The sequence below is a fragment of the Pyrgilauda ruficollis genome, unplaced genomic scaffold (assembly GCF_017590135.1).
Source record: "Pyrgilauda ruficollis isolate IOZ18807 unplaced genomic scaffold, ASM1759013v1 scaffold19, whole genome shotgun sequence".
In the NCBI taxonomy this organism is placed as follows: domain Eukaryota; kingdom Metazoa; phylum Chordata; class Aves; order Passeriformes; family Passeridae; genus Pyrgilauda; species Pyrgilauda ruficollis.
Genome location: NW_024518095.1, coordinates 6,047,488 through 6,057,647, shown reverse-complemented (window position 1 = coordinate 6,057,647; position 10,160 = coordinate 6,047,488). Strand labels below are relative to the sequence as shown.

The following is a 10,160-nucleotide window of genomic DNA, read 5'->3' as shown; positions in this document are numbered from 1 at the left end:
CATGGCTGGGACTGCAGACATTTGCAGGCTTTAGGAAGATACAAGCAGCCCCAACACACCAACACATTTTTTTTTCCTCCAGGACAAAGAGCAACCTGAATTTTCAATTGTTGTTCCACCCTCAACTCCCCTTCCTCCCAGCACTGCAAAGAAACATAAAATGTAACAGAAACAGCACTAAGATAAACCATCTTTTGTTTGGTTAAGTTTTATTCATGTGTAGGGGGGGTAGTATCAGCTTTAGCAATCCAAACAAACCCAATGGGTAGAATTTCGGTGAATCTTTTGCCAAATCAGCACAGCTACCTGTGGCTGTTTCATCTGAAACTCCTGCCACTGCTGACAAGTGGCTGAGCAAGGGGCAGCAGATGTGTAGCGCTGGTGCATGGGTCCCACAACTCATCTGAGGTGGAGGAACACTGCATGGGCTGCAGTCTGGGTTTCTAATGTGAATGGATGCTGCTCCAGCTGCTCACACTGCCGAGGGGGAGAGGAGTCAGGCACTAAAGGCAGCATCTGACCTAAGGCACGGACGTCAAATGCCGAGACCCAAAAAAGGAGAATTACCAAGGTATAATGAATCCCAGGGAAAAAGCAAGTTTGAGAGGTGGTGCAAGGAACAGTAGGTGAAATTAGTGGCCACACAGGCATCAGTCAAATTCCCTTTTATATAAGCTGGTTGGAGCAAGCTAATTTAAAGAGAATTTCCATGGCACTCAGGAAACAAAGTTTAACAAAACCCAAACCATGGAAAATAATGATGGAAAGGAAAACTGTAGGAAATGAGGTGGAAACAAGCACACAAGAAGAAAAAAAGATAGCCAGACCAGGCATGATAAAAACTGTAGGAAACAAGCACACAAGAAGAAAAAAAGATAGCCAGACAGGCATGATTAGGATTAGTTTTCCCCACACACAACTGCTATCTTTTCAGCCTGGCGCAGTTGAGCATTTTTATTCTTCCTGATCTTTTGCAAATCTGAGTGCTGAGCTGCTCTGCTGCTTTATCCTGAGAGCTGCAGTGTCCATGAACTATTCAGGAAAAATTGTTTCACCAATGTAAACATATAAATATTTAACCAAACTATATCATCTGGGACAAGGATCACTGCAAAGTCCTTAAAACTTAGAGAGGAACAACACAATGTCATTTAGGTCCAGAGTTGCAGTAAAAGGTCTTCTTCACACATGTGTTGAAGATCATTACATTAACTTAAGACAGAATAAATCCTATTACAGCTCAGTAGTAATCCTTTCTGTGAACAGCTTTTGCAAATCCCACTCTGTCATTCCCACGGTCAAAAATACAGTAAAATGCAGACATGAAGACATCTCCTAAAATCCAGAGCGAGCCCGTGCGAGTGGGGATGTCGAGAGACTGAAAGCCGCTCATGCAGAAGGTTTGGTCATCAATAGACTCCTGGAAGGGAAAGCACATGTGCCTGCAGCAGCCTGCTCCATCCCCAGCCCGGGGAGTGAGGAGCAGGGAAGCTGCAGACGCACACCTTTATGATGTAGTGCTCTGCTGCCAGCTTGTATTCGCGGTGTCCGATCGTGAAGCTAATGTGAGGCAAGCTCGACAGTCTTCTGCAGTCTACGAGAAACTGGAAACAATGCACTGACTGAGGTGGGATCGCTTTGTCTTTCTGCAAGTACTGCTCTTGGAATTCAAGGCTTTTGGAGTAGGTAATAGTGAATTTACTACAGAGAAACAGCATCAGGCTGGCTTACAGCCTAACAGTGCCCTCCAGCTTTCCTGTACTCAGTCAAACCAGCCTAGCAGCCCAGACCACTGCACCCCAGGGACCCTGGGCTGATGAAAATCCTTGCAAGTCCCAAAATAAAGGAGGTGAAGGGGCTCTGATATCCTCCCTGTGTGACTCAAAGGCAAAACTAAGCATGTGAGCCCCAGCCAGCCTACATCAGCAAGGTCTGCTGAGCAAAAGTTCTCCAAAGCTCTGGCCTTGACAGGGCAGAGGGAGCTGCTCCAGCCACAGATGGAGCAGCCTATGGGTGCAGCTCACCCCAGGTCCTCCCATAATACCATCATTTCAGGGGAAAAAAAAAGCTAGTGAGGAGCACAGCACTTTATGCTTATACTTTGCCCTGAAGTGGGATTTAAAGAGTTTAGTAGAAGGACTAAACTCTGGAATGGTCATTATTGTACCTAAATAATATATTCAGTTACAGTAATGGAGAAGATAATTTCCTGGCCTTTCTAGTTATTTCATGAAACAACTGGTGTGGGAAATGGAACTGCAGAATGCTCCAAGTCCCAGAGGAACCTTTGCTGTAAACTGTAGTGTTTTAAGTCATTTTTTAGAGGCTTCCTACAAGGAAAAATCTGCTTTTTGCTGTTTTTCAATCTATTTTATGAAAACATAACCCTACATCTTGTGTGCACTTACCAACTGTCATACCATTAGAACAAAACAAATCATGGGACAAGGGTACAAAAAGCCAGTAAAATGATTTGTAGGATTCAAGAAGCAAGACATAACTCTTTTACATAGCTATTACAGAATAGTACATCCAGAACAAATCAATCCTTGCACTGAAAAGAGATAAAAAGAGGTAAAACCCAGGATGGATACACTCACTTTTACTGGGATAAATTTGAATCAATATGTGCAGTCTGTCTATGATTGCTAAAAATCAGTCACAGAAACTCTCATTTTCAGGATGCTTTTTTGTGAAATCTGAGATGCCAGATGAATGTTCTTAGATCAGCACTGGTGTATATATGAACCTACACAGAAATGACCCATTCCTTGTTTGTGTTAGGCTGGTATAAGTACATTGGAAATATGTATTTTATCTATGTACATTAGCATGAACCATTATAAAATCAACTTGTTATGAGAGCATACTCTTCGGCATGCATCTAAAAATTTGAACAAAATCAAGACTAAAGGTTTGACTGAGAAAGAATCAGGAGCCTCAGGAGTTACACAGAGGTCACTGCCAGTCCTCCTCCTACAAATGAAAGTGAATTAAGAGTCCACTTTTGTCTTTGCTCTTTGTCCAGGGCACTGGGCACCTGCAATACTATTAATTTTCTTCCAAGAGTAGCTTTGGGTCAGGATCAAGACAAACTGAGATCAGCTCAGTTGGTTAGAACATGGTGCTAAGAACACCAAGGTTTGATCCCTGTACAGGCCATTCGCCTGAGAGTTGGACTTGATGATCCTTGTGGGTCCCTTCCAATTCAGAATATTCTGTGAAATGCAAAGTTAACAAAAGCCACACACGGCTTGTTAACAAAGTTAACAAAAGCTCAGCTTTGCTTGAGCACTGGAGCTGTGGCAGTGTGCTGGTGCCCTGTGGGAGTGAGCCAAGGGTCAGCAATAGGCATGGTAAAATAAACTGCTCTTTCCCTGGAGGCAGGACAGGAAGGAGTGGTGAGCAAGGGAGATGCAGAAGACAGCAGCAGGGAAGAAAGAAAAACCAGCAAAGGGTCAGTGGAGTAAGGTTCAGGAGGAAGAGTAAGAGCCAGCAAGCCTTGTCCTGTACCCTGGAAGGAGCCAGCATTGTGAGTGACACTGATGTGCATCCTTCCCAGGAACTCTGGCATGTCACCAACTGCTCCACAGCAAGCTGACAGTGAGAGGCCCTGTCAGTGAAGCCACTATGGAGCTGTCATTAAAATACCATTCCCTTTCCATCTGATGCTGACATGGCTGGCCATCAGCACCAAATCCCTCCTGGCTTGGCAGAGCCAATATCTAGAGTTAGGGACCTCAAAAATCCTCGGAGCTTCCAAAAGAAAATTATCTCTCACGCAAAGTACAGATCAATTCCTCAAACAGATGTTCCCATTGCTTCTTTACACACCAGTACAGAAGATGAAGTGAAATTTGGGAAAAGGACTGGGACAAGGCATATAGGTCAAAAGCAGCTTGGCTCAGATCTCAGGAAATAAGTCTTTCTCTGACACCTGTCTAAGCCATCATTCCTGTTATTTTCCAACTCTTTGCACCATATCCCAGTTTCTCTTCCTCTCTAGCTGTTTTCTGGCTGCACAGTTTTTACCTCTCCAGTATCTGATGGACTTGCCCCAATATATGCCTGCAATCGCCTGATTTGTGAAGAGGGGCCGGTGATAAGAGAAGTGCCTGAGTCAACGATGGCCTCGCAGCCGTGGGAGCAAAATGCCACCCGGCCCTGGATCTTTATGCTGCAAATGAAAAAAGAAAAAGCAGCTTTAAGCAAATGGCATATACACTGTGACCAAAACACTGCATTATTGCTAGCTAAAGTACCAGAGTAATGACTGAAGTTCATCCCAGACAACAAGTGACAGGACAAGAGGAAAAGGCCTCAGGTTGCACCAGGGTAGATTTAGACTGGACATTAGGAAACATTTCTTCACAGAAAGCATTGCAAAGCATTGGAACAGGCTGCTCAGGGAAGTGGTAGGGTCACCATCCTTGAGAGTGTTCAAAAGGTGTGAATGGGGCTCTGGAGGACATGGTTTAGTGATGTACTTGGTAGTGGTGCTGGGTTGGCAGTTGTACTCAATGATCTTAAAGATCTTTTCCAACCCTAATGATTCTGTGTTTCTATGATCAAAACTAGCTTAGATTAAAACTTAGTAGATTAAAACTTAATAGATTAAAACTAGCCAGGCTTTGCTAAAGAAAGGAATGTCTGTGGACCCACTTTTCTCTCTCGAGACTCCTACAACTCTAATCATGTGCTTCCTGCTGATGAATTTGTCCTCACCCCCAGGTATGTGGTCTCATCAATTTAGGCAGTGTGCTAGAGGTGGGACAAAGGAACACTGGCTACTTTGACCAAAGTTAGCAGGGCAGATGAAAGCAGGATCCAGAGCTGGATTCTCTTCCTGGGTGCCTTAACCTCTTAACTGAACAGTCCACCAAGACCCATCTAGACCACGGGTGTATGATATTAAAGTATGATATGTCATACTAACATGCTCTCCCAGATACCAGCTACCCACATCACAGCAGATTTAGAGAACTAACAAACCCCAATCTCATCCTGGTGAACCCCTCTTTGAGGGGCACGGGGCTAGAACACTGCAGCTGAGCCCTCCTGCACCTGTGTCACCAGGTGTTCCTGTCTCTGGGGGCTTAGCTAGAGAGGTGAATTTCACCAGTTTTTTATACATACATACATACATACTTGTTCATGTGTATTTGCCAGTAGCTTTTCTCAGTGACTGGGACCCAGTGGATTGAACCTTTGTAGAGAGAGTGGTCTATTCCCCCCAGAATCAACTCACCACCATTCTCAGTGTCGTCTCCTCTGAAAGCAGAAAACAGGTTAACACAGACATGGGAGTGTGCCAGTATGCACCAATGAGGTTACACTTAAAAAGCAAAAGTCAAATCACAGGATTTAGGCCCTTTCTAAATTCAGATATGGATGGCTGAAAGGGATTATTACTAAATTATCACTGTATGTGTTCCAACCTAGACCCTCCAAACAATCTCTGAGAAGACTTAATGTTGACACCAAGGTAGGCATGGGGAGCAGGCTGAGCCAGCTGCTACTCTCATCTCAGAGGAAACAGTAAAGAAATAGGTGGAATTGCAGCTGGGTCCAGACTAGGGAACAGTATTTTTCTGAAATGTGGCTATTTGGGTGTAGCACATCACTTCTGCTCATCTACATGAGCCAGAGGGAAACCTCTGGCAACTGACATGGTGAGTCTGAGCTGGGAACTTTCATTTATGACCAGCTCCAACAAGAATAAATCTCTGTCCAAAAAGTCATGGTGCTCCCCATAACATTTTTTCTTTTCATGTCATAATCTTCAATGTCAAATTGAAAACAAAAAAAAAAAACAATACAAAGAAATTTTTTAATGGGGGAAATTTTTTTCTAGGGTTGAAGCTTTATACAGATGCATACAGTTGTTTCTATCAACAGTTAAAAAAAAATATTTACTTCTTTTTCAGCAATGTCATTTTAAAGACAGACCTTTTCAGATAGAAAGAGAAGACTGGCTCCTCTACCAGGTTCTGGTTCATGATGCTGTCAAACACAGGCAGAGCATTGCCCACTGCTAAGGAGGGGTAGCCTAAGCCCAGTACACCATCAAAGTGGGCAAGGACAAAAGTTGTTCCTGGCTCAAACACAGACTCGCCGAAGTCCTGTCCCTTGATGGAGATGTTACTTATCTGTTTGGTAAAAAAAGAAGGCAACAAACAACCAAGCAAAGAACAACCACAACTGAAAGTAATGACACCACCAATAAAAAGAAATTAGCCATGTTTCTGATCCATATCAATGGATTCATTCAGTTTATAAAGCCTGGCTATCTTTGTGTGACTTGCATCAACACAGCACATGCCCATTTGGCAGGTAGGCAGCACTGATTCCTTAGAATGCCTTAATTATGTGGCTGCTTCTTCATAAGCCCAGAAGAGGATCCAAGAAGACAAGTAGAAATGAAAATAAAATGTGAGGCATTTGTGTTGGTAGCCCAAAGCTGGAGCAGAACCCACACTTTTCAGCACTCAGCCTGGTGGGATCTCACCTTGCCCTTGCCTAAACCAGGCAAGGTTTTCCAGGGCAAGGCCAGTATCTGAAGTGCCCTGCAAACAGCTGATGTGGAGGCTGACACCCATTTTAGGCGAACACTCACCTGCAGTGTGTCTTTGCCAGCAATGCCCAGGAGATGTCCTGAGCCATACTGCAGGGAGAAGGCTTCCCCTCCGTGCTCATATGAATCTGACTTGAAGGACTTAAATTTCTGGTGCACCCCTACACAAAAAAAAATGACACCTCTACACTGAGGGGAGGTCCTGGCAACCCCCACTCCCCAATGCAGAATAAGATGAGATGTAGGAGAACCAGATTTTTGTTTCTCTCAAGAGAAAAGTGAAGAAGTACTGCAGGAACCTCAGTTTACCTGCAGACAGTTTTTCTGTACCTGAGAGATAATTTTGCATTTTAGAGAAAAAAAAACAGAACAGAAATGGGCATTTACAGCTGTGTTGTTATGTCTCCCAGGTCTATTTTCACACCTTTTACCTCAAGGTGCAGAGGGACTCTGGGCAGGTGCAGCCGGCGCCTGCCCTGGCTGCAGAGTGACATGAGGGACAGAGGAGCAAACTGGGGAGAGGAGAGCAGCCCTGAGGGAAGCTCCAAATCCTCCCCTTGCAGATCCCTGCTACACGCAAGCTTCTTGGGAAAGGAGAACTGGGCAAGCTCTCTGGCCCCAAGACAAGAGAAGCATCGGGAGAAGAACATTTCTTACTGCAGGCCTCGCTGATGCAGTACGCGGACGGGACCCAGAAGTTGGAGGAGCCGGTGTCAAAGACGACGGTGAACCGCTGGGGCGGGGTCCCCACGCTCACCACGCCGTAGTACTGCGCCTGTGCGAGGAACAGCGCGCTCAGCCCCGCGCGGCCTCCCGCCGGCCCCGCCCTGAGGAGCGGCCCTGACTGGGAGCGCGCCACAGCCCCTCAGCGGCTCCGTGCCGTTCCGTTTGAGCGGGAAGGCGCGCCGCAGGAACGTGTCTGGTTCCACCAGCGGCTTCAAGCACCAGGCTTTGCTCCAGCTGAATGAACAACGGTGTGCCATTTTAAAAGCCTTTTAAGCAAACGTTCAGTTGGGTTCCTGTTGTATTGCACTACATTTAGTTATTTAGTTATTTGCACTGGGTGTTTGGTAATTTTCACTGTTCACATGATTTGTATCCTGTCATCACACGGTCTTCCCCTTTCCCCCTGAGTGTCAGTGTGCTGGTCTCTCCCTGGTTTGTCCCTCCTCTCACCCCTCCTCACTGGTATCCCATGAGCTGTTGTCCCCTTCCTCCGCCTCCCTTCCCCTCAGCTCAAAATCTCCTCTTTTTTCCACCTGGGGAGTCACCTGGGCGATCTGGTGTCTCCTATCTGGGAAGTAAAATTAGGACTTTGTCCCCACGTGGGGAAGAGCTCTTCTCTTCTTTTGCCTTTTGTCCTGTGTAAGATCGTGTGGACTGGAGTCCATAGCTAGCCGGATTGGACCCGAACAGCCCGCCGGGCACGATTTCTTACACGTTCCCTATGGAGTCAACAATCCCTCTTGCACTGGCTTCAGAGGTGGCAAGGTCATCCTCAAGATGAAACTCACACATGCCCACACAGACCTTCAGGCTGTTCCTTGCTGATGTCAATAAGAAAACAGTGTTGCAAAGTCAGGATAACCTGCCTCTGCCAGCTTCAGAGGGCTCTGACCAGTGGCACAAACACTGTCTTATGTGGCTGCCCTTTTTCCTTTGTAATTAGCAGCTATTATAGCAAGTCAAAAAGTATTGTGTTGCACAAACTGTTCCTGATGTACTGGACAAAGTTCACCCAGCAGATGAAACCACTGGCCATCCCTGGATACCAATTGAGACTGAGATAATCTGTGAACACGTGAATGCTGGAGTGAAGTGCTTATCCACATCCCGAATACAAGTGTCTAAGTGCTCCTATCTGGCCCTGGAAGAGCACTTCAGCATTAAGAGACCTATTTTTAGGAGGAGGTATTCCTGGAATTCAACCACAGATAGAAAAGCAATAGCTAGTGCCAAACTTTTTTGAGCAATACAAGTATTTGAATATGTACCTTCAAGTGCATACTCGTTAATTAATAAACTGACGTTTCTGACAGTCTGAATGAGATAATCTTGAAAAGGCAAGAGAGCATTCCATTTAAGAGAATATCCAACTATACAGTAGGATTCTATTTCTTCCTGCATTAAACAAACCTAAGTGAAGTTCATTAAAAAAAAACGAAACAAAACCAAAAAACGTACACACTGCAATAAAACCATTCCTGGTGCTACCTGAAGATGCTGGGGAAGTGGGTTTTGCTTTGTTGTTTTGAGATTTTCATTTATCCCTCTTTGAAATAAGCTTTAGAGCAGGTTGAAGTGTTTCAGTGTCCTTTGTTCTTTTTCACATACTTATTTCTTTATGGCCCTCAAGTGTCAGTAAGTTCTTGCTGAATTAATTTGGCCTTCCCTTCGATTCCATTCCCTGTTCAGGTGAAGACTTCACAACATTTCTGCAGCTTAGTTTCCCTTCAGATAAGCATAGCAGAAAAACCAAATAAAACAGAAAACAGAGTCCATCCAAATGGACAAAATTCTAAAACCAGGAAAGACGGCTTACAAAATGGTAGACCTGCTGACTTGCCTGTCTGAGATCCAGAGAAATTAATATTTTTTTCCTTTTTCAGTTTGGATGGTAAATCCTCCCAGGTCAGTCTCTAATACCTAATACATATTAAACTCCAGAGATAAAAACAGAAAAATAAAAAACTCCACTTAAGTCTTTATCATCACTGATTTGTGACTCCACCTGATCAAATAAATGAGATTTGGAGGATTTTTTTATAATACAGAAGCATCCAAGTATCCAGTAAATAGAACATGACTAAATGAAGCAATCAGATTCTGCTGTGAAAAACCCTGTAGTTCGCCAAGACTGGTACAGGCAAACCTCCCATATTTCTTTGGGGACCCAACCGAGTCCACTACAGATCTATACAAAAGTAAAACTTGTCACAGGACTACCACTGCTACCCTACGTCAGCTTTCTACTCAGGTCCCGTGTTATCCTCGATCTAGACATGCTTTATTTTGCAGATTGCAACCTGGTTTTTTATGATCTAGTATTTATATCATAAAGCAACAAGACACCACAAGCCCTATAATTTCATTGTTCAAATGTGCTGGGAAAAAAACCCTGCCTCCATTAGAACAATGAGTCCTAATGATTGCATTACCAAAACTGTACTTACATTCATGTAATCATACAGCCTTTCTGAAGCAGTTCCTACTGATAAAGCAATATCTGCAGGGAAACAATGCAGATACCTCCGGGCAAATACATCAGGGTGGTGATTCCTCCAAAATTCCTCTAATTCTCCCTTTTCCTTCAGCTGTTTCTTGATAGATTTGAATCGAATCAAGGGGATTCTATGCAAAAAACAAAACAAAACAAAACAAAAAAAACCTGATTGTCCTTTCTAGAACTGTCATATAGTCCATTTTTTTTTAAAAGGTTTCTTTTTTGAGACCTCAAGTAGCAACAAGCACAGGTCATCCCATGAAGCCAGCTGAGATGTGTGCCAGTGAAGCCAGACGAGTTTTCTTACCGTTCCACAGCCACAATGAGCGGGATGTAAACCACAGCCAACAGTATTGCCCTCAT

The 10,160-nt window shown here is 44.3% G+C and overlaps 1 protein-coding gene across 1 annotated transcript; it reads right to left on the bottom strand.

Moving 5' to 3' along the window:
* Positions 1 to 843: 843 nt before the first annotated feature.
* Positions 844 to 10,160, bottom strand: LOC121352500 (cathepsin E-like). Its single transcript, XM_041465505.1, has 10 exons — positions 10,105 to 10,160; positions 9,748 to 9,925; positions 8,569 to 8,695; positions 7,232 to 7,438; positions 6,617 to 6,735; positions 5,950 to 6,149; positions 5,149 to 5,271; positions 4,033 to 4,177; positions 1,506 to 1,604; positions 844 to 1,420 (listed from the first exon to the last, which is right to left on the bottom strand). The coding sequence occupies exons 1-10, from the start codon at positions 10,158 to 10,160 to the stop codon at positions 1,241 to 1,243; spliced, it is 1,434 nt and encodes a 477-aa protein (XP_041321439.1). The 3' UTR covers positions 844 to 1,240.